Source organism: Cuculus canorus, chromosome Z, assembly GCF_017976375.1.
Source record: "Cuculus canorus isolate bCucCan1 chromosome Z, bCucCan1.pri, whole genome shotgun sequence".
Classification (NCBI taxonomy): domain Eukaryota; kingdom Metazoa; phylum Chordata; class Aves; order Cuculiformes; family Cuculidae; genus Cuculus; species Cuculus canorus.
In genome coordinates, this window is record NC_071441.1 from 53,988,865 (window position 1) to 54,013,134 (window position 24,270).

The window sequence follows — 24,270 nt, forward strand, 5'->3', positions numbered from 1 at the left end:
ATCATTCTGTAGAATGCTCTATTGTGGTTTTGGCTACACCAGAGCCTGCAAGAATAGTTTGTCCTCTCTGCTGAGCTGCTCTGAGCATACAGGTTAAGCATTGTGTGCATCATGCTGGAAGTAACAGGAAGAGTTTTCATTAAGGTTGAAATAGCTGTTAGTTTAACTACATCCATGGGGCTGAAAATTCATTCCCTTTCAAGGATGTTATTGCTAGAATGATTCAAAAGGCAGTGCCCTTATTGTGGACTGGATTTCTTTGCACCCAGCAAATGACTTCAGTAAAAGTCATGAACTAGCGAATATATAATCCTGTGCCTGTATTTTAATGAAGATAGTGATTATCTAGTGGTTGCTCTAGCTGTTCACTTTTATGGGCTTTTCTTTTCATATGTGAATTGGTCTAAGCTCTGGCATTTTCAGCTGTTAGTTAATAAAGGCTATGTTGGATATTTATGGGAAAACCTTTCATAGTAATCAGTATAGTCAATACTGATTAGAAGAGGGTGTGTCCCTCCCAGTGAACTGACCACAGGAGTAGTAAAAGATGGTACATGACTGTCCTGTCTACCAGCTATAAGTTATGCTATCCATATATCCCTTTGGTGCATCAGACACATTATTCTTGATCCTTGATTCTTGAAGTTGCCTTCATATATGTGGCATAAGCTTTCTTTATAGTCAAGTTTTTGTACTGACTACCATTTGTGATTTTTCTCAGTGGTTTACTGATGTTTGGGATTACCTGTACATTTTTCTTGCCTGGAGAGCAGGCACAAAGCACTGTTTGATGAAGTTTTCTGAAACTGTTGTGGTGAGAATGCTGGATTTTGTCAGTTCTGAAAAATGAAGCCGATGTTACTGTTTGTTATTCACTGCAGAGTGAAAACACAAAGGCCCTTCAAAGCATCTTAAGTCAGTTTTTTTCCGTAAAGATCAGAGGGGTTAGGAAGTCTGTAAAATTTGTAGTTTGAAAAAGAACTGGAAAGAATAACACCAATGGACTTGCAGAATTATTTTCACAGGAGTAGAAAACTGATGTAACTTTAATGGATAATGAAAAAGTCAGTTTTGCATTAGCTTTTGGGATGCTTTAGAGTGTGGGGTTTATTAAATGAGCTAGAGGAAAAAATCAAAATAATTTAGCGTTGGCCCCCTAGAGATGTCTTTACTAAGAGGTGATCTGAATGGAGATGGCTAATGATCTACTGCTTTCCTGTTTGTACTTGCTAAAACCATCACCTACATTGGAGGCAGTTGTCATAGAACTGTGCAGGTTTCTACCCAGACCAGAGTTATGTCTGCCTTGGACTTTGCTCCTGGGGAAGTCTTCCCTTCGTTCTTCCCTGGAAGGAAGGTTAGACCAATGGAGAAAATGTGCCCACAAATCCCAAGGCATCAGGTTTGAACAATTCATTCTCTTTTGGAGTTAATACCTAGTCTAATAGTGCCAATGTCATGCAAATTATTCTGTGATTTTGACAGCCATAGTACATAAAGACTTTCTAGAAGCTAATTAGCGATATGATTAATGTGTCCTGAGCACTTAGCATTACATTTTTTTACTTATCTTTTTTCTTTAAAAATAAACTTTGGCCTATGATTTTCACTAAACTTGCCAAGTATTTCATTTTTTCTTTAAGTCAGAGTAAAATTAAAAATAAAGATAACTCTGTAATTTAAAAACAGAAGATTAAATCTTGAGAGGTTGGTTGGGTTTTTTTTTCCCTGCTTTCTGAAGAGTGTTCTCCTTAAGACATCTGGTAACAGAAAATCTAAATGTTTCAGGGGGTGATGATACTTGCAGAGAAAAAGTGCTTTTAAGTGTAACGGGAACCCTGTTTTGCTTTGGCAAAGTTACAGACCTCCAGAAACTCACATTTTGTGCACTGCACAGTAGTGCTTTACATCAGAGTGCTGTCATTGTCTTAAAGCATGAACTACACTCTGAGACAGACACTGTCTGACTCTTACGGAAGTGAACGGTTTCTGTTGAGAGGAGAAGCAGAAATCCCATCTCTTTTTTTTTTTTTAATAATCGCCAGGAAGATATTTTGTAACCATTTGTGGAAGGTTACAAAAAGTTACTCCACTCTATTTGTGAAAAGTTTCTGGCTACCTTCCTTCTATCTTGTAGGAGAAATACTCGCCTTGTCACAGCCCACTCAGAGTTTTCGCTTTCTTCATCGTATCACCAGCTTTTTCCCAGATCCGAATGTGAGGAGTCTGTACATAGCACTTTTTCTATACTGGCCTGAGTGACAAAGCAGCTGATCCAGAAGATAGCTCCTGAAAAACAGTGTGAATGTTTGGTAGAGATAAAGTGGAAAGTTAAACAGCCAGAAACTCCATTTTTAGGAAATGTAAATTAGCAGTTTGTACAATGAACCTGAAGAAATAGCCTGTTACCCTCTTTAGTTTCTAATGCCAGATAAATTTTAAAGGGAGCTGTGTATAATAGGCAGTCTCCCAAACTATGATTATGTACAGGACTGTAGCTATTTTTGCCTTGTTCCATCATTATCAATTTTCTTTGTCGTTTAATTTCTTTATTTATATGCAGCTTGGCAAATGAAAGGTTTACGTGCTTTCCTTTATAACTGCCTTGTAACGAGTGCAAAGTTTTTCTGTTTAATCTTTCATGTGTTTGACACACATGAACTAATTAGTATGCAATTTCATATTCCTGCATTCTCCCAATGAACAGAAAATTGAAATTGCCATTTTAAATATACACTCTCAGCATGTAATTAGTAATGGCACTACAATACTTGTAATTGGCTAGTGATTTAAAGGGTCAGTGACCATGTTTTTGAAAACAACTTAAAGTCAGATTAAGTCATACCTCCCTTTTAAAGATCTGCTGACCTCTGTTTGTCTTCATGGGTTGCTTGTGATAAAAAGCACGCGTGTATACTCTTTACTACTTTGTTAGTAGCACAAAATTTTAATGTCAAATACAATTAGAAAAGTCCCACACTTCAATTTATATTAATTGTCCATTAGATGCAACTGAAATGGTCATTATAGCTGTTCCAACGTCAAATTTTCGTTGTCAAGGCTCTTTTTTTAATGGAACACTGATTTCTTGTCTCTCTTTTGTCCTTTTGCATTAATGGCTGCAAAATACTTATTTTCTTCTTATTCTCATTCTACCTCACCTCTACTTCTATATTTTCCTATTCGTATATATTTTTTTCTGAAAACAGTATGAATCAGAATAGACATGGCCATGGGCAGGACTGTTGCTTCTATACCCTGTATACCATATCCTAAGTGATAAGAACTGTTAATGCAAACCTGCTAGCAAGATGCTTTAAGTGATGCTCCTCTCTAGTGACTTCTAACCTGGGAATCTATGCTTATACCCTCACATTTTTTTCTCTCTCAGTTTCACTACCCATATCTTGGGTTGAAAACTGGTTGGATGGCCGGGCCCAGAGAGTGGTGGTCAATGGAGTTAACTCCAGCTGGAGGCCAGTCAGAAGTGGGGTTCCCCAGGCCTCAGTGCTGGGTCCAGCCCTGTTCAATGTCTTTGTCAATGACCTGGAAGAAGGCACTGAGTGCACCCTTAGCAAGTTTGCAGATGACACTAAGCTCGGTGGAAGCGTGGATCTGCTGGAGGGTAGGGAGGCTCTGCAAAGGGATCTGAACAGGCTGGACCGCTGGGCTGAGGCCAATGGCATGAGGTTTAACAAGGCCAAATGCCGGGTCCTGCACTTGGGGCACAACAACCCTATGCAGTGCTACAGACTGGGGGAAGAGTGGCTGGAGAGCTGCACGGAAGAGAAGGACCTGGGGGTGTTGGTTAACAGCCAACTGAACATGAGCCAGCAGTGTGCCCAGGTGGCCAAGAAAGCCAATGGCGTCTTGGCTTGTATCAGAAACGGTGTGACCAGCAGGTCCAGGGAGGTGATTCTCCCTCTGTACTCGGCACTGGTGAGACCGCACCTCGAGTACTGTGTTCAGTTCTGGGCCCCTCACCACAAGAAGGATGTTGAGGCTCTGGAGTGTGTCCAGAGAAGAGCAATGAAGCTGGTGAGGGGGCTGGAGAACAAGTCTTATGAGGAGCGGCTGAGAGAGCTGGGGTTGTTTAGCCTGGAGAAGAGGAGGCTGAGGGGAGACCTCATTGCTCTCTACAACTACCTGAAAGGAGGTTGTGGAGAGGAGGGAGCTGGCCTCTTCTCCCAAGTGACAGAGGACAGGACAAGGGGGAATGGCCTGAAGCTCTGCCAGAGGAGGTTCAGGCTGGATATACTAGAAAAAAAAATTTTCACGTAGTCATTGGGCACTGGTAGCGGCTGTCCAGGGAGGTGGTTGAGTCACTTTCCCTGGAGGTGTTTAAGGAATGGGTGGATGAAGTGCTTAGGGGCATGGTTTAGGGATTGTTAGGAATGGTTGGACTCGATGATCCAGTGGGTCCTTTCCAAGCTTTTTAATAACATTTCAGTTATTATTTGTGTAATACACAAAGACTTCAGCCGTGTTGGACATGCCAAAAAAAACATGAACTGGAATGTCATGAAGAATGCTGTAAGACAAGATTGAATATTTTGATATAATTAGCAATGTAAATACTAGTGAACAGTAACTAAATCCTAAGTCATGTGGTTAAAATATATAAGGAACTTTGGCAGAAGGGTGCTCTGTCTCAGGGATAAGAGACCATGGTGGGTAAATGTCGTCCCATAAGCTAATATTCCATTCAAAGATCTTGCTTCTTTCTAGGGTAGGTGTGGTCTTTTTGTTCTGCACATAATACAAATGCAATGGGTTCTCAGTCCCTAGATGAACCTACCTAATGTTAATTTGTGCAACAGTAACACTTATACCACCAACACCAGGGAGCTAGAATGGAAAAGAACTTCACATCAGAGCTCAGGTGTCTCCTGCAGCTGCAGCATAGGGCAGGAAGAATGCGCTTGGATTGAGGAATGTGCCACGTGAAACTCTAATTTGGCTAGTGTAAAAGAGACTGCCAGCTCTTTCAAAATTACTTTGTGGTCTTGTAGACGAGGAATTTTTTGCAAGCTCAGTACTAATCCACAGCCACCAAAAGCAAATATGAGCATATTTTACTTCCAGAGAATATTAAAAGATTTAATTACTGAGCATCATACAACAGTGTGGGAACCATAATTGAACATGTGAACTGTTGCTGAAGACTGTTGTATAAGCATGTAGATTATTCAATAGAGAAGCAAAAAAGCTGTTTTGTTATCCTTCATAAAATATCAAGGACGGTATATCCAGTATGGCTTTTAAATTGGCTTCAATTGTCGTTTATATAAAATATTCAAATATTTTGTTTTAGTTTTGTAAGAAGGACGAGGATTCATTTACAAAACATCTGGACCACTCAGTTTGGTAGCAGAATCGAAAAATGGGAAATAAAGTTGGTTCAGGTTGAGTAGTTAGCTTTTGCCCCTAGCTTTTATTGTTTTCATAAATATCCAAAATATTTACTTGGTTGTTTTTGGGTTTTTTTCTCTTCAAATAACTCATCCCTTTCTAGCGCTATTTCATATTTTTATTCTTTTTTGGAGATCATTTTTTGAAATGCTAAATGTGATTTTGAAATCATAGAATTGTAGAATTATAGAATAACTAGGTTGGAAAAGACCTTTGAAGTCATCAAGTCCAACTGTATCTGTCCACTACTAAATTATATCCCTAAGCACTTAATCCACCCATCTTTTAAATACCTGCAGGGATGGTGACCAAGCCACCTCCCTGGGCAGCCTGTTCCAGTGCTCGATGACCCTGCAGGCAAAGAAATTTTTCCAAATGTCCAATCTGAACTTTCCCTGGTACAACTTGAGTCCATTCCCTCTCATCCTGTCACCTATCGCTCAGGAGAAGAGACCAACACCCTCCTTTCTACAACCCCCTTTCAGGTAGTTTTAGCCCTGGCAAGATCTCCCCTCAGCTTCCTCTTATCTAGGCTAAACAACTCCAGTTCCCTCAACCACTGCTTTTTTTTTCTCCAGCCCCTTCACCAGATTCACTGCTCTTCTCTGGACACCTTCTTGAACCTCAATGTCTTTCTTGCAATCAGGGGCCCAAAAACTGAACATAGTATTCAAGGTGCGGCCTCACCAATGCCAAGTACAAGGGCAGAATCATTTCCGTGTTTGTGCTGGCCATGCCATTTCTGATACAGACCAAGGTGCTATTGGCCTTCTTGGCCACCTGGGCACACTGTTGACTCATATTCAGCCAGCTGACAACCAACAACCCCAGGTCCTTCTCTGCCAGGCAGCTCTCTACCCACTCTTCCCCAGGCCTGTAGTGCTGAGGGGGGGTAGTTTTGTCCCAAGTGCAGGACTTGGCACTTGGCCTTGTTGAACCTCATCCTGTCTGGATGGATCTCAGCCCATCAATCCAGCCTGTTCAGATCCTTTTGTAGAGCCTTCCTGCCCTCAAGCAGATCAACACTTCCTCCCAGTTTAGTGTCATCTGCGAGCTTACTAAAGGGTACATTAAATACCTTCATCCAGATCATTGATAAAGATATTGATAAGGAGATAGAAATGGAAAAGCTAGAAGTCTTATTTAGGACATATAAAAAGAGTGTTCTAATTCTAGATTTTTTTTTTAATTTCTTCTCTAAACGGCTTTTCTGAAACTATTTGCCAAAATTCACATAAAGCTCTATATTTTGAGATACAATGGTTTGTTGAAAAAGATGCCCAACTTTGAATTACTAGTTTGATTCTGTTAGTATTCCAGTTTAAATCAAAATACATTGGGATTATTTATTTTTGCCTTCTCAGTACATCTGTTTAAAATAATACTTCTTTCTTTTTTTATAGCTTTGCACAATCCTAGAAAGAATTCTTCTTTAAATTTCTTGAAACTCTTCCTTTGGAGACTCTTAATACAAAAGGTGACCCCTAATGGAAAGGAATCTACCCCAGCAGATTCAGACTAGAATTTTTCTAGGCCCCTGTGTGATTTAGGATTATAAGGTCAACTCAGTCCAGTAAGAGCCACAGAAATGTTGTTCTTAAAAACCTTGTTCACACACCATATATCAGAGCAATTACTTAGAGACCAATGTGTCGGGCACCCCATGAAACACATGGAAACATCCAATGCTGTAGAGGGTGGGCACATTCTGCCTACATGATGGCCACATTCATCCAGAGAAAATTGCTCACAACAGTCTTCTTTTAAGTATTGCCTATACACTGTATTCTCTAAAGTATGTCTGAGGACTAAACAGTGTATTGATGTGTTCTTGGATATGATTTTTACATTGACATAGTCTAAAATCAGCAAGGTAAGACAAGAATTGTGCAGCACAGTGATTAGGATACTTGTTTAAGAGAATATGAATTCTAGTTCCTACTCTAGAAACCATGTTGGTTCTTTCTTTAGTGATTACTGAGAATATTCTGGGGAGATTTTTAAGTCTAAGTATATTAGAGTATTGCTTCTGGCAAGTAAACTGTTTTTATTTGTGGCACAGTTTGGTTCTTACACAAGCGTCTCCCACACCACTTGTGATTTCAATGCCTTCCCTGCTTCTCAGCCTCACGTCTTAGGGACTTGCAGTCCCTAATATTTGGCATAGCTAATTATGTGTCTATGAATCTCACAATCTCATCGTAACTACAGTACCCGCACAAAAAATGTACTTATGATAAAGACTTTCTAAGCTCCATCATTTTAATCCCCAGGTAGGAATCAATAAAATGTTGGAGTTCTTTTCTCCAAGACAGGCAAGGAAAAAAGCTAACAGCTTCCACTTCAATACCTTCCAAAGAGCAAGTATACACCAGGCGATAGCTATTTGCTAATAAAGTGTTGAAACCCAAAATACACAGAGGTCTTGCAGAACATTCATTCAAACATCTGTTAGTAAGAGCTCTAAGCAAACCACCATCTGTCAAACCATTCGCTTTGTCAAAGTTCATTTCCTCATTCTTGAGTACTGTTGTATCAGCTTCCAAAAATCCCTATGATCATAGATTAAATATTTACTAGTACTTAATCTGTCTCTCAGCTTAGTATAATGTGGCAAAGTGAACCTTAGGAAATACAATCTCAGAGTCATCATGTAAGGTGACTTGAACCGTATAGATAGACTTAGTCTGCTAAGTTAAATGCTGAAAAAAAAAAAAACTATTAAAGCTCTTCATTTTTTCTCAGTAATCCAAAATTTGGCTCAATGTCATAGGAGGATTTCCTTGGGGGATATTGATGAGTGGCAGTAAGTACCTGAAAGCCTGAAAGAGGGAAAGAACTGAAAATAATAGTGAAAGTGCCGTAGAATTCTCTCAAATCTATCATATGTAGGACCTATGAACTGCAGGAATTAGAAGTGATTTTCAGCTGGTCGAAGTTTGCCATAAGTTCACTGACACCAGTGAACTCAATACGGATGCCTGCTAGCTGCAGACCTCCCCCAACTTCTATACATTCAGCCTACAGACTAAAAATATAATTTATATACCCAAAACAGACAAGAAAACCAAAGCCTATTTCTTAGTGTAGTCATCCAGATACTCCTTTGTGCCTCATATCTTGGTATTTATTTGATGTCTTATATCTCCTAGTTTCATTCTTTGTAGACACAAACACCCATGCACAGATATATTCAAACAACTTTTGACTGAGGATTTGGATACACAAAAGTAGTCAGTGCAGAGTTAGTATCACCATGGTAATAGAAACTTGATGCTGTTATAAACACTATCCATAACATGCTCTGTAAGCCTGCATGCCGTCTTTCCCTAATTACTTCATGTATTATGGCTGAGTGACTGAAGTAACACTACTTTTAAATGCACTGTTTCATGCATCTCTAACAACATCTATTTTGACTTAATGATTTTTCGTATTTATCATCCTGATATTAAAAGTAATCTAACTTGCAAGTGGTAGCACACTGAAATGACCAAATATGTGTCCATCTAGTTTCTCACACTGATAGTATGTTGCATGTGCTGATGTCCTGGCACATATGTGGTGGCTTGCCAACTGTTATGGAGTGAAATGTGAGCATCATATTCCTTCTGTGGGAAGGACAGCATCTACATCTATAAGATGATATAATGCTGATGTGTGACAGTCAAACAAGTTATATTTTATGTCGTAAGCACTCGCTTTCAAAACTAATGAAGCAGAGGATCTTCACTTTTAATTACTCTTCTGCTAGGCATGACTTCTAGAAAAAAAGTTACTTTATTACAGCTAAGACCCAGGAAACAAGTTTAAAGAAAAAGTAAAATTACATGCAAATATATTAAGATGTGTGTGTGTGTATGTGTGTGTGGTACAGAGGCATGCATATATGCTTCTGTGTTGATGGCCCCAGAGTAGTACATATATGCTGAGTTCATAGGTCACAGAAGTGCAGAGCGGTCTGCAGGGTGAAAATAGAGGCAAAGCCTTAGTGCAGCTGTAGCAGCTGAAGCTGTGAAGCAAGCATGCAGTTTCTGGCAGCTTCTCCATATTTCTCTGTGATTTTACAGCTGGTGAGGAAAAATGTTTTATATAGGTTGTTGGCAGTATGGGAAGCAAGTAGGACTATGATAGTACAGCAGAAAATAAGGTCTAAAGTGCTCCTTGACCTCCCTGGAAATGTTGACGTGTGCTTGTCATCTCAAAGATTATCTGATTTCAGTGGAACATCTATTCTGTAGGCTGAAAAACAGGACTATATTTTACTCTTGCACTCTTAAAACCTTCTTATTCCATAAGTGGTTAAGGTAAAGAGACATTATTCAAGTCTTGAGTCTTTTAATGAGACTTTTCAGATTTTGAGGGTTTTTTCTTTGTCTATTACAAACCGAAGCAGCTTGTGATGTGTTTAATCTAATCAATTGTCTGTCAGATTTTGTGAAAGGAAAAGGTAGTTTGAGGAAAAATGCAGAGAAGTTAAAATTGTTTGGAAGTCTCACTGAAGGGTAACTTTGTGTTTATGTATCAACTTTTCTGTCTGTTGATTAATTTCAAAAGATAATGAAAAATATATTTTGAGTGGTTTTGCTGTGATTCAGCAAATATTCAGCCAATTTCTTAATATTTGGGGTGGATTAGTTATTTGAGCCAACTTTTTATTTTCTGTAATAACATCTGTGAGTGGAGAAGTAATTTTTGTGATGTAATCTTTGTAACTAATCACCTAAACTAATCTTTATACTAATCACCTGTACCCTGTCAGCTTACTAATCTACTTCTTCACTCCATTTGTGTCAATCTAAAACCTCAGCCTCTTTCCCTACACAACTAAGTTCATAACAACTAGTGTATTATTCTCAAAGATGACAACATGTGGGAAGGATTGTTCTCACATAGTCCTATTTTCCCCATTTATCTTCCTGCCATAAATATCGTCACAACATGAGCACAGTCTAACAGTTTCCCTAATTATCAGCAGTATTGCCAGTTCACTCAGAAGTCCTGGTTACAGCTAGACCTTCAATGTACTTTGGGTTTTCTGTTAACTGACATCTAAAAAGACTGCACTATCTAGGCAAGATGTTTTCACGTACATGGGAAGCTCACAGGAATGGTATGGTCAGCATGATAGGCAGCCTAAAGCAATATATGCCTGCCATGCTCATTGAAAAAAAAAAAGTTTTAACTAGGCACACAATGATTAGGATTATCTAGACCAAGGAAGAAAGGAGGAAAATATGTGTATTTTATGGTCTGTGTTTCATTACTTATCTACATTTCATTGCTGTCTGAGGAAAGGTGGCTCAAGTATGATAGCGCGAGAAGTAGCTACTCACAAGGAGTCCACAAAAACAGATCTACTCTGTTGCTTGTTTCTTGTGGGCTTCTGGCAAAAAGTGCAGACCTGTTCTCAATTGTGGGATTTAGAGCATCGCCCAAGGCTGACATAGCCAAGGTTACATTGCAAAGGAAATCTGCTCATTGCACAGCCACCGATGATCATGACCTATAGAACCACCCTTCTTATAAACTTTTTCTCTTTGTTTAGTCATAATGAGTATAATTTCTGTAGGTAAGCTGCATAAAAAGAAAGATAATGTAGTGAACTATGATTACTAAGTGCTCTTTGCACAGGTTGTCTGTGTACCATTTGATAGCACTATCATTGCTTAACTGGGTTTATTCTGGTGTAGGAACTACATAGTTTTAGTTAACCCAGGTGTTAAAATAAGCTGGGAATGTACAGGGAAGTTTAACCTTTGAGTTAACTGGCTATTTCAGTTTTTGCTTCAGCTCCTGTCTTTCAATAAATTATTTTAATTCCGGACTCAGCTTTTATTATTCAAGGTTAAGGAAGAGAATTTCTTCACCTAGGACCTAGACAAAACCCACTTAATTCAGAACAGGAATTCTTCCCAGTAGTCCTTTTTGGGCTTCAGGGTAGGTCATATTGTTTATAAAAGTTTTTACTAAGGTGCATCTACTAAAGTGCTTTAAGTACAAATGGAAAGGATGCCACAGCAAGTACGTCTGATATCTGTAACTGGCTCATTAAGAGTTTTCCCTGACTGTATTTTTATGGTGATTTTAATATTACACCTTTTGAATTTAATTTTTTTACCTAAAGAAAGAGGAAAGAAGAGGATTTTCCTGTAGGATTAAAAAGAAAAGTTTATCTCTGTGACTATATTCTATCATCCTATCTTCTAGCCTCCATTAGCTCTGGATCAAAGCTATTTTACAAGTGGTATTACATATAGGTATTTTCCCTGACGTTTGTGTGGCATTCTTTGTCTAGCACCCTAAAAATTATAGACGTTGGAGAAGTTCTTTCTGGGACGCATTATCATGCAAAAACCAGTAAGAGTATTCACAAGTTCAGGGTATATGAATGAGGTAATAATAGCAGTGAATGACCTTAGTGTTTCTTAGCTAACCTCAAATTGCAGATAGTTAATGCCCATTTAATCAATATTTTGTAAATTAGATGAAATTTTACAGGGCTACAAATCTCTGAACAATGTGAGATTGATTATGAGCCTCTTCTTGAGAAGACAATCTAAATATGCCACTATTTGAATAATTCATATAATTCAGTTAATGGCATTCATAACAACTAGGTTTGGGAGTTAAATAATGACTTAAGAAGAAGAAGAAACCGACCAGGCAAGTTTTCAGTCTGTCTAGTAACATAAACTCTCTAAGGCATAAAGTGAAAGTTCTTAACAAAAGCCAAAGTGAATGCTTTATAGTAATATAACATATACTCCTCCATATTGGCATTACTTTGGCCAAACACTCCCTGTATTTGTATTTTCCGTAAGAGTAGGGTTTAATGTATATTTTAATTTTCTTCACAGAAAGGCAAATCAAATTAGTGGGTCAATTTAGAACTGATTCAGGGTGCCTAACTTGATGCATTTAAATAGTCTAATTGAATAACAATGGTGATTAATTTCGTTTAGATGGTTGGCTGGGACTGAGCCGTAAGTGGGTACAGGCATGACCTGAGAGATGGTTTTCATTGCCATAAGGTATGATAGACTGGTGAGGCACTCTGGAAACAACAGTATCAAAAGGGTGAGATTTAACAGCAAAGTTATAAAGAGATTATGCTGGATCTGCATCGGTGTAGGTGAAACAAAAAGGGTCTGGGATCAGAAATAACTGAGTAATTGGTTTGTCTGCAAGGTACAATGCCACAATCATGCTAGGAATTATTCTTAGTGAAATAACCTATAGCAAACAACTCTGTTACTTCTAGGCTATCGCAATTATAAAATAAAAGATGCTGGCTTTTCTCCAGGTAATAAATTCTCTTCCAGAATAGCTGCAACAACTGGTGTGGTGCTGTGGATAAATCACTGCATTGCTTAAGCTGGATGTTAGTTAAAACACATATCACTGCTACTATGCTGACTGCATTAATGCCTTTGACTAAATCTGAAGAAGCTTTGCTGACAGTGCTGATAAGGAGAGCAACAAAAAGCCACAGACAGGCAAAATGCATCAGCATCTTATATCCAGGTGCTTGCAATGCTTTGCAACAGGGAAGATAATAGTAACTGACCTGCTCTGACCTTCCTGAACCACATCCATGACGTGTCCTGCTCTGCAGTTCCTTGCTTTTAATGTGACATCTGGGTAAAACAGTTGTGTTCAGGGCCTCATTTCTAGATGGAAAAGGAAACTTGGGAGGGATCTTTCAGTCTCACCACATTGTCCAGTATTGACAGAATCAAGTCAAGTTATTCTTTTCCTGAGTTTATTACAAACATTCCTATTGGCAAGCGTCCCTATCTTTCATCACAAGGTGTTTCTGTGGGTGCTTTCTACCTGCCTTTATCAGAACATGACTTTAAAAAAAAAGATGACAAAATAAAATTTCAGTCATTCAAAAACTGATTAAATCAGCAAGGAAGGATTGCTGTAATAAATCTTTGAATGCCAGTATAACCTTGAACCCTTATTCACCCATACTTCTACATAAGTAATAATATTAGTAAAAATTCATCTACTTTGTGCTAGAAAAGATGGAGAATTATTTATAGCAATGCTATTTTATCTCATAACTGAAACGAGTAAACACCATAGTTCTCCATAAACTTAATTTTTGTTTATGAACCAAAGTTCATGTCAAACTATATTTACAGTCTCAGAGATTCAGTGTTTCTTGAAGGCTTTAAACTTAGCATTTTTTGGAAGCTTGCCTTTAAAGTATACTAAGACATTCCCATTTTGTATGCAATACTAGTGATGTTATTACTAACAGTGCAATAACAAATGAGAGTACTATGGTTTTATATTCTGGCCAGAAGCATCACATATGGTGTCTTCCTAAAGTCACTCCATCTTTTCTTCCCTCTTCTTCTCTCCTGCATGTTATAATGTAGATGAGGCAGATGCAACTGATTTTTTAATCTCTTTTTTTTGTGTGTGTGTGAAGCACATAGCTTCCGTACACTGAATATACTAGTATTTGATCTCAAATTGAAAAGGAATATGAACATTTCAACTGGTGCTGTCCCTAATCTTTGACGTTCTGTTACTTTGACAAATTATGTCTGTGAATTTAGTCTTTTTTTCTACAGTTCTAAAGGTTATTAAACATGCCGACAAGTTTGTTTTGTGGATCTCTTTGGACTGTTTATGGAAAACAAGTATAAAGCAGTTCCCTCCAGTCTTATGGTCCTACATTTACACATCCCACGCAGATTTGCAGGACTGATTCTGAACTGCCTGTGAAAATGATTCACTGTGCAATCTACAGGAACTCATAAAATTGCCTTGTTCATATTGCCACTTGCTCCTGGGGAAATATTCTTTTTCATTTGTTTTGTGTCCTTTCTAATATGGGTATTTTCAAGTTCCGGTAAAATCTTGATTGACTACATCTTCATCAGTCTAGATAACTAAATGGTTTAGCATCCTCAAACAGTTATGTGTGAGTCATTGTGAGTCATTAATACACCAGTCAAAACTGTTAAAGAAGATTTACTCCTACAGAATCAGTGCTGAGAGTGGAAAACATAACATACTAGTTAATTTTTCCTTTCCTGTTGAAAAAGGCCATGACTCTATAACCTCCTGTGATGATAAAAGTGGTCTAATCATGGAGTCAGGATGATTGTGGTAGTTGAAAGGAATAAGGTTAAAACACTTTTCAAGGACTGCTGGGGGCTTTTTAAACTCTTAGTGTTGATTTTATTCCCCACCTCTTGGGCATAAAAGGCACTTGAGGGAGTATGCCTCAAGTGCTTTTCTTTTTACTTAGTTTTGTCACATGAATACAGCTTTCGACAGTGTAGACAACACTGACTTTGAGGTGTTGTATCTTGTTGTTTGGCACTGTCTATTAACTATTAACTGAGCTCTTTCCAATATCAGCACAGTGTCTTTGCATCATGCACTGTATATTGTGTAGGCATAATCTGTTTCTTGCAGAATGAGGTTTAAATGAATGGATGTCAGACTACAGGCTTCCTGTTACATGCATATTACCTGGGTGATTCAGTGTTCATTTTTTATTCTAGCCACAGAAAACTTCCTCCTTGAAATACCTGTTTGATTCCACTACCTGTAGGTGTTATACACACCTTACCCAAGTTTCATAAAATACTTCATGCCATGAGGAGGTAAGGCAAATGGGCAGCCTTGGTTCTGAGCTGGGGCCAGAAGAAGTTCCATGGACAGGGGCCGAGTGTCAAACCTGAATCCATTACTCTCAAAATAACCTTAAATTTCAGCAAGACTCGTAGAACCGATCAATATTTTTGGTTTGTTTATTTTTTCTTGTAAGTTGTTTCCTCAAATTTCTATAGAAGTATCTTCCTCTTACAAGGTCTTTACTGTGAATTGAACTTATATTCCTGGGGTGAATCTCTGAAAAAACTATTGGTTTCTATCATACTTGGTTTTTTTCCAGTTAATCTAGGTAATATTAAGGGGTCCTTTATAATTGAGTAAGCTATTACCTTTTTTAAAAAGATGTGTTAAACTCTTGTTCTTATCCTGGTGACTTCTACCTCTTTGGTTTTTTTTAAAACACAGTCACCCACATAATTGGAATATATAACATTCTGTCCTAGATGTGAATCCACAGAGCAAGGCTTCCTAAGCTATTATTCTTTCCAATTGCCACAGAAAAATATCTTTGAAAATGCTTTTAGTGCTAAAACATCTAATTCACATTTCACATGAGCAACTTTGCTTCCTACTGAAGTACATTAAGTAAGAGAGATTTCAGCACCTGCTTCATTACAGCCATTGCACAGTTGCAATATTTTGAGTTTTACTAAACTCCGACTTGAAAAATTTAAAACACATAAAAGAAGCCAGACACAAAGGGCCAATTAATTCTTGATGTATCCATATGCACTGAAAGGAACTACTGCAGGCACGATGTTAGCCCCATGGGGATTTTGTATGTAAGAAAACTGCAGGGATTTGAAAGCAGATTTTTTTTCTCCCTTCATTGGGATTTTCATACAAACATGACAATATGTAGACCAAATTGCAAAACACAGTATCCTGTTTCTATTTCATGTGTTATATCAAGCTCAAAACTATTTAAAACCAAAGCTCAGTTTGTGACTCAGAGTGTGGATACTGAAAGCTTCTAAAAGGAAGGATTCCTTCTGTTAAAACAGAGAGGTGAATAAAATTGCATAGCTTATATTTACAGATATCCAGATAAGGCTATAGGGAAGACTGGTATGTAGTGGAACAAAAGCAGGCTTTTTGCCTCCTGAAACTCAGTACAGGTTAAATACTATTTCTATTAAATATTTTTTTTTTAATTTTTATGATTATCTCACCAAAGCTTCCCCTCATGGAGTAAAACTTTAATTTTTTTGAGTTTGAATTTCAACCATAGTATCAATTCTTTGGTAGATTACTTTTGGGTGGGTTTTTTGACCTCGTTTTGTTTCTTGAAGTGCAGTGTTAGATTTGTTGTGCAATAGAGATGGAGGCTGGGGCATGGAAATGAATTAGTGCGGGAAGATAATATAAAGTGATTAAAGCCAGGGTTTCATTAGAAACTACTCCTTCTCAGTAAACAGGAAATAGTATTTCCACATAAATTCTCATTAAAAAATCCTCTCATAGATTATTGTCTGGAAAATACAAAATTGGGAATGCTGTTGAAAGTTTATTAGTATATGCATAACTGGATCAAAGAAAATTTTTTTGATGTTGCACTGTATCTTCCTTTTCTGAAACAGTGGATTTTAAGATCCTGCTAGTTAGTGTATCCAAAGCACAAAGGATCAATGTCTGGTTTCTGTTTGACCACCAGGAAAGGGTGAATGAAGTGCTGAGGGACATGGTTTAGGGAGTGTTAGGAATGGTTGGACTCGATGATCCAGTGCGTCCTTTCCAACCTGGTGATTCTGTGATTCTGTGTGACTGTGCTTTCTATCTTGTTTTTGGAGATGATCTTCATTTAATTATCAACAGCTTTATAAATATATGAAAAAAATATTTACTTGCTTGTTTATTAATATTTTTCAATCCCATGTAGAGAATGAAATATGAGACTTCCAGAAACCTTTATGTCTGATTGGTTCTTATTCTATTTTAACCACATTTTTATATATGGTTAGGAGTCCAATAGTAGCTTCTAGAGATGTCCTCTTATAAATATGTCTTTCTTTTTCTTTTTTTTTTTTTTTTCTGGCATACCTAGAATGGGGGAAAAGAAGATTTCCCAAGAACCGAATCTCTTCTAATTTATGCCTGTCTAAATGCTTGTTATGAGTCCATTCTCCTCACAGCAATTGCCAATATTCCTGGGTTTTCCTGTTAAATGTGAGAATCTGATCTTTCATAGGCAGCTTCTCTCAATTACCTTAAACCCTAAAATACCCATTTTTATTCTAAAGGTTAATGAGTGTTTATTAATTACTTACAGGGAGAACTATCATAGAATCACCAGGTTGGAAAGGACCCACTGGATCAAGTCCAACCCTTCCTAACAATCCCTAAACCATGCCACTCAGCACCTCATCCACCCATCCCTTAAACACCTCCAGGGAAGGTGACTCAACCACCTCTCTGGGCAGCCTATTCCAGTGCCCAATGACCCTCTCCGTGAAAAATTTGTTCCTGATGTCCAGTCTGAACTTCCCCTGGCGGAGCTTGAGGCCATTCCCCCATGTCCTGTCCTCTGTCACTTGGGAGAAGAGGCCAGCTCCCTCCCCTCCACAACCTCCTTTCCGGTAGCTATGAAGAGCAATAAGGTCTCCCCTCAGCCTCCTCTTCTCCAGGCTAAACAACCCCAGCTCTCTCAGCCACTCCTCATAAGACTTGTTCTCCAGCCCCCTCACCAGCTTCGTTGCTCTTCTCTGGACACGCTCCAGAGCCTCAACATCCTTCTTGTGATGAGGGGCCCAGAACCGAACACAGTACTCGAGGTGCAGTCTCACCAGTGCCGAGTACAGAGGGAGAATAACCTCCCTGGACCTGCTGGTCACACCGTTTCTGATACAAGCCAAGATGCCATTGGCCTTCTTGGCCACCTGGGCAAAGTTTTACCTATGGTGAAACTGCACTGTTTTATTTTGGGTTTTTTTGCCTCAAGAATAAAAATATCAGGAGCCCAACTCTTTCAGATAAGTAGTAGAGAATAGCTAGACATCTCAAAAAAAAAACCAAAAAACCCCAAAGACTCAACATTAAAATTCTGTCTTTCTCTACTTACCCATTTTGTCCACATTGAGATATTGTAACACTGACATTTGCTCATCTGAATTTTTTAATAGAGGATAGATTACATGACCAAGTGAGACAAAATCTTGAGAGCACACTGTAAATAATAAAGGAATTAAACTCTTTGGACATCAGATACCTGATCTGTCTCTAATTCTGTATTCCTGTACTGGGTCTGCTATCCCAAATAGTAGGGATTGCACTAGGTCAGGTCCACCAACCAGGGACCAGAGGTTAATATTCATTTGGAAGAGGCAAGTGCTAACATAATTTAATGTATTATTTACATTCTCTGAGTTGTTTACTCTCTAGTATTTCCATTTCCTCCTTTTATCACACATCTGCCTGCACCTTAATGCAGTTCTTGCAGGATTACAGCTCTTTGTTAAGCTTCCTTTGGTGCAAGAGTTACAGACTTCAGCAGCCTAACAGCAAGAGGGTGAGAGTGCAATTGCCACATATTGCTTTACCATTGACTTCACTGCAGAGATGAGACTAATGATGGCATTGTTTGATTTGGATATCACATTCTGAATTTTGTGTGAATATAGTTGGCTGTCAAGGTTGCCTGAATGTTGTTGAACTTTCTGTGCATGTTCTATTGTACTTCAAGGTGTTGAGGTCACTCAGACAAGTACACAGGGAATGTTCATCTCCATTGATAGCCACTGATATTTTACTATTGACTGTTTTGAAGTTAGGATTTTGGCCACAATCTTTTAAATATTTGAATTTTAAGTGAGGAACAAGGAAAGTTCTCTTTGCTGTACAGAACACCCATATGTTTTTAATTTCACAAGGAAGTTTAACCTGAAGTTAACCAAGGCTCTTGTACAAGATTACAAACTGGCTTCTAATAGAACACAAGGTTCAACCTTTAGTAAATTATCACAATGTGGCATTTCCTTTTTAGGAAAGAAACACCTAGCAGTAATCCTATATAGCAGCAATATGTTATCTCTCAGTAATACACCAGTAATATCCTACATATTAATTGCATATGGGTGTATATACATACACATGAACATATAAGCATGGTACAGGCTTTTGGTTCAGGTTTTTTTTCATTTATTTATGTGCATACATACATGAAAGGAATGAAAGATAAAAGGAGTTAATGCAGGTGTAAAGATGGTCATTTAAATGCTGCATCTATGTTTTCTCCTGTCATTTAGAAAAAAAAAAAAAGTCAACGGAATCTAGAATCAAAATTGTGCCCCTAAAATGCTGTTGTGCTGTTATTTCAGATAAACTTGCAGAAGAAGATGCGAGTAACTGGAGTTATAACTCAAGGTGCCAAGAGGATTGGAAGCCCAGAATATGTAAAATCTTACAAAATTGCGTATAGTAATGATGGGAAGTCATGGACAATGTACAAAGTAAAAGGCACAACTGAAGATATGGTGAGATTAAGTCATCTGTAGATGCATGCATCTTATGATTTTAGCTGCCTTCAGAGGTATGAGGTAGCTCTAGTATAAGTGCAATTGTCTGACAGTGTGATATATGTTGCCTTGTTATTATTTCTTCTCTGGAAAAAATTCATCAATAAATTTGCACTTTCTGCTTGCTTAGAATTTCTTATACTTCAGTTGATGATTATATAAATACTGTGTCCTCAGACTAGAATAATCAGATTTATTATACTTAACTGATTTTCATTTTAATTAGCTTACTAGTAATTACTCATTACTCTGTTTTCAATTTAGGTTTATTACATAGGCAGATTAATGCTAACCCTTAAAAACACAGAACCCACTCATCAATGCTAATCTCTGTACTCTACAAACAGTATTATTCAGTGGGAAGTATGTGTCTAAAGTTTACAGTTACCACTTCTTTTTTTATAGAGTTGTGCATACAAAGAAGCAAAACTCCCTTTACTCTGTAAGTTATGATGAAATCAAGGCACTTTGCAGCATCAGACATAGTTTCTCTATTAAGAAATCAAAATGCTATGTGAAGAGGTATATAATAAGGGCAGAAAACAAAGTACAAGTATATCTGATTAGAGTGAGGAGCAAATAGAAGAATACTTACGGGTTTAATTCAGCTTCCTCTGCAATAAGTGTACTTTGGTGGGAGTTGAATTGAGTTCTTGAAGCAGAGGGAAAAACATAAATGTCAATCAGCATAAATAATTGCAGACAAAATTTAATTTGAACTATTTAATAAATTAATTAGAAAAGAAGATGTAATTTAGTTGCATTAGTAGCCTCATTTTCTAGGAGTAACAAGATAAGAGGTCCTGATACAGCACAGGTGGCAAATGCATGCCAGTGCAAGCAAATGTCAGTGTATTTTACTTAAAAACTTGCATATTGCACAGGAGAAAGGATGAAACAGCCTTTGTTTGGGGAAAGCTTGCAAAGAAATGTGCAAGGACTGTCAGAAGAGCCACACAGATATTTTTGAGATGTGGAGATCAACTGAACCTCCAGTAATCCTCCTGGCACATTTTTATGAGTATGTCATTTCATCACAGGTGTTTCGTGGAAACGTGGACAACAATACTCCATATGCTAACTCTTTCACACCTCCGATTAAGTCACAGTACCTACGGCTATATCCTCAGGTGTGCAGAAGACACTGCACATTGAGAATGGAACTTCTTGGCTGTGAACTCTCAGGTGAGTTTTGTACAGTTACTGCACCTCAGGAGTCAGCTATCTAGTAGCATGTTTTCGTGCCCAAGGTCTAAACCACATGCAGTTTATTCCTGGTGAAATGCAGTTGTCAGAGCTGAGTTTACTCAGACAGTTTTCTCTTCTTATGTAAATTATGTAAGCAGCAACACCAACCTAAATAGTGTGACAAGCGTTGGTTGCAGTAAAGCAGTAATAGTACTAGGGTAATGTGGTAGCATCATAATATCACTTTGTGAATCTTGCTGTACGCATTGGCCTCCAACTATGTGCAGCCCAGAAAAGGTCATTTATACCAATTTTAAAAAATGTCAACAGCTATAAGGACCTGTTATGTTACATGCTAGTCATACCATGAAACAAAGAGTCTCTAACTTGAATTATACTCAGCACAGCCTATACCAAGCACTGAAAACAGTTTCTGAGAGTCGAAGTTGGTTTTGCAGTGCAGAGTCATGGCAGAAACAGGAATTAAAGCTGATTTGTGTAATTTCTGCTGGCTGCTGGGTGACCACACCAATGTGCTATGTCACATCTGCTGTGGGACAAGGGTGCTTCAGCTGCCATCAAGGATCACTCAAAGAGCAGCAAGATACATTTTGCTGGAATGCTTTAGTCAAGGTTCACTTTAGATTTGTTTTGTGGATTTTTAGAAGAAGCAGGGATTGCATCTCTTCGCAAAAAGTAAATGAACAAGTGTAGCAAATATAAACCCTCTTAAGGTTTGTGGTAGCAGAAGATATAACTCATTAATGTAAAGCCTGAACTCTAGCCACTCTCTGCAACAATCATGTTTCCTTACAAATTCAGTAAAGCACGTGTATTTTTTATATCTTTCAGGAGATCAACCTTTTACTGGTGAGAACACTCCACTGAATTAATTTAAGAGTTATATTTATGTGGCTGCCTACTTAACTGTACAAACAATAGCCATCCAGTTCACAAAAGATGTATCAAAACAGCTGGAGTTAAATAATTTTCAGTCCTCTAGTGGCATCAGAACCTGATTCAGAAATGAAAAGTTAATGCATTAATCTCACTGTAGCCTTTTTCCAATATAGATAGGTTTGAGAATAAATAGAAAATTCTGTCTAGCTGCTGCACTCTATTAGAATTTTTTTTTTAGTCTTCCATTTCTGGAACTACAATTTAAAGTAAGTCCTTGCCAGAATGACCAGGAATTGTTTTGCTCAAAGAACTGTGAAAGCTACTGAAGTGAATTCACTTCAGTGGACTCCTAACAGTTTCAAGGTCATCATTTCTTAGAGCTGTAGGCAGCGAGGACTCAGCAGAACTATTTCAATGTTACTGTAAGAATAGTGTAATTATACATAACAACAGAATAATTCATTCTAATTCCAGGTGATCTTACTTAGGCAGAAAAGCACTTTGAGACCTCTGGCTTCTCTAACATGCCGTGGTGCTTGAGAATAGAGTCACTACTGAAGGGAGGAGACTGTCTTACAGCACCAGATCATCATAAAAACTAATTCGTTCTTAGGACAAACTTCAGCAGAATGTTCAATTTAATCTGCTCTAGGCTTTTCTTACTAGGCCCCATGTTCAGATCTTATTGAAAGCCGTGATAAATGCTTATGGAGTTGGCCATCTTAAATTAGACATTAATTTTCATTGCCTTATGTTTCTGCCTTACTTGTGTTTTACATATCTCTGCGTTGTAAATTTCCTTCCCTCCACAGAGTATTGATATGGGGGCAGAAACAAATCACAGCTACTGTTTATTAGAATGCCTTTATTCATTAAGTTGTTATTAGTAATAACTTCACGCTGTTGTTTTCAAAACCAGATAATTGTTCTTACAACACAGTCACTCATGCAATTCACTCACCCTCAACCATCTGCTTATAGCAAACTCTACCGTTTTGCATGTGCTCCATGTCAAAAACTATTCATGCTTCTGTATGTTGGTGCCTATGTACCAACTCAGCAAACTCATGAGCAAACTCATCAGTTCTTGCAGAGGGATGCTGCTCCCTAGAACATAGCTATGTAATTTTCCTCTCTTTGGTGTGTTGTACTCTGGTATCTCTTTCTCTGTCCTTACAGTACATACAGATACCATTTACACAAACTCACTCAAAAGGGGACTTGTAACATTTGTACTTCATAGTAGATTCCCCTCCTGTTTGTCTTCAGTGCTATCTAATATGGAAAGGAATCTCTTGATTTTCAAAAAAGGAACATTACAGTATTAATCAAACAAAATCACATTTGCCTTCAAATAATTGACTTATGCTGCTTTTGCCAATTTTGCATGAATCCTGACCCAAGACAAGAAGCATGTAGACCTTTGCATGCAAACCCGTTTGTGGTTTTGTCTCCACTGGACTCCAAATTTAATATTTCCTTGAAGGGTTTGAGCTTTCTTGAAAGAAGAGGTAGATGAAAGGCATGGTACAGGATACACAATGAAGAGTAAAATCTTGTGCCCTCAATAACTGACAACAGAAATTAACTTTTGTGGGGACTCTTTCAGTTTTCAGATGCTAATCCACACTCATCCTCATTGTTTCACTGTTCCTGTTTCATTAGGCTAGGTCAAAGAAGCAGCTCCAAGCTTATACCTAGATAGATTTAAACATACAGAGTTATCAGGTACCATTTATCACAGGTGGTGATATCCAAAGAATCTCAAACATTTTGACATAAGATGCTCCACTGAGCATAGTGGTAAGCATGTCTACGTTAGCTCTCACTAACTTTAAATGGTTGCGAAAATGGGAAAGGAGATTATGTCCTTTGGAAAGGGACATTGCAAAGCAAATTTAAAGAAGATAGAGTGCAGTGGTGAGATGTCCTAGGGAGTCATGAGTATTATTGTAAATGCACTTCTATGACTATCTGCAGATACAATGTTTAGTACTAGTTTGATGATTCTGTCCTTTGTGTTCTAGGTTATAGCTTGCCTATCAAAATAAACAGTCATTATCTTCTGGCACTACAGCAGTGTGCCATAGGAGATGGGAAGCAACAGGGTCTGCTACTTCTCTCTGTAACATAGCACTAAGACATTTTTCTGCCACACATGTGCATCACGTTTGTCTCTTCTGGTTCTCATTGGTCTTCCTACTTTCTCCTGTTACCTTTAACAATTGTCTTCCTCCTCCCTTTGGGGCAGCGAAGAAGGCAGGTGAGTGTAAAATACTCTTCATGCATGCACGCATGCACAGACACACAAGCAAACATCTGTTGTTTCATAAATCAATAATAATACTCAGAAAATATATAACTATTTTTTATGGATTGGACCAGCGCTGAGAAACAGTTTTGACAATCCATGTTTTTGTGTCAGGAACCTCCTTCATCTTCCTCACCTGAAACATTCCTGCTGACAGCCCTTGTGATTCTGGAGTGATACTTCAGAACTGAATAACAAGCAGAGTCCTTCTCTAAAGCAACACATGAGTCCCTCTCATTGGTGCTATCAATTGCCCTTTCCTGCTCCAGGAAAATTGTTTTGCTGTTGTTTTGACGTAGGTAG

The 24,270-nt window shown here is 38.1% G+C and overlaps 1 protein-coding gene across 1 annotated transcript in view; it reads left to right on the top strand.

The window, feature by feature from the left end:
- EDIL3 (EGF like repeats and discoidin domains 3) overlaps window positions 1–24,270 on the top strand; it is a 259,985-nt gene that overhangs the window by 183,798 nt on the left and 51,917 nt on the right. The window contains exons 7-8 of the mRNA XM_054055095.1: window positions 19,371–19,526; window positions 20,609–20,753. Of these exons, the coding sequence (XP_053911070.1) occupies window positions 19,371–19,526; window positions 20,609–20,753 (301 nt within the window). The remainder of the gene's footprint in view (window positions 1–19,370; window positions 19,527–20,608; window positions 20,754–24,270) is intronic.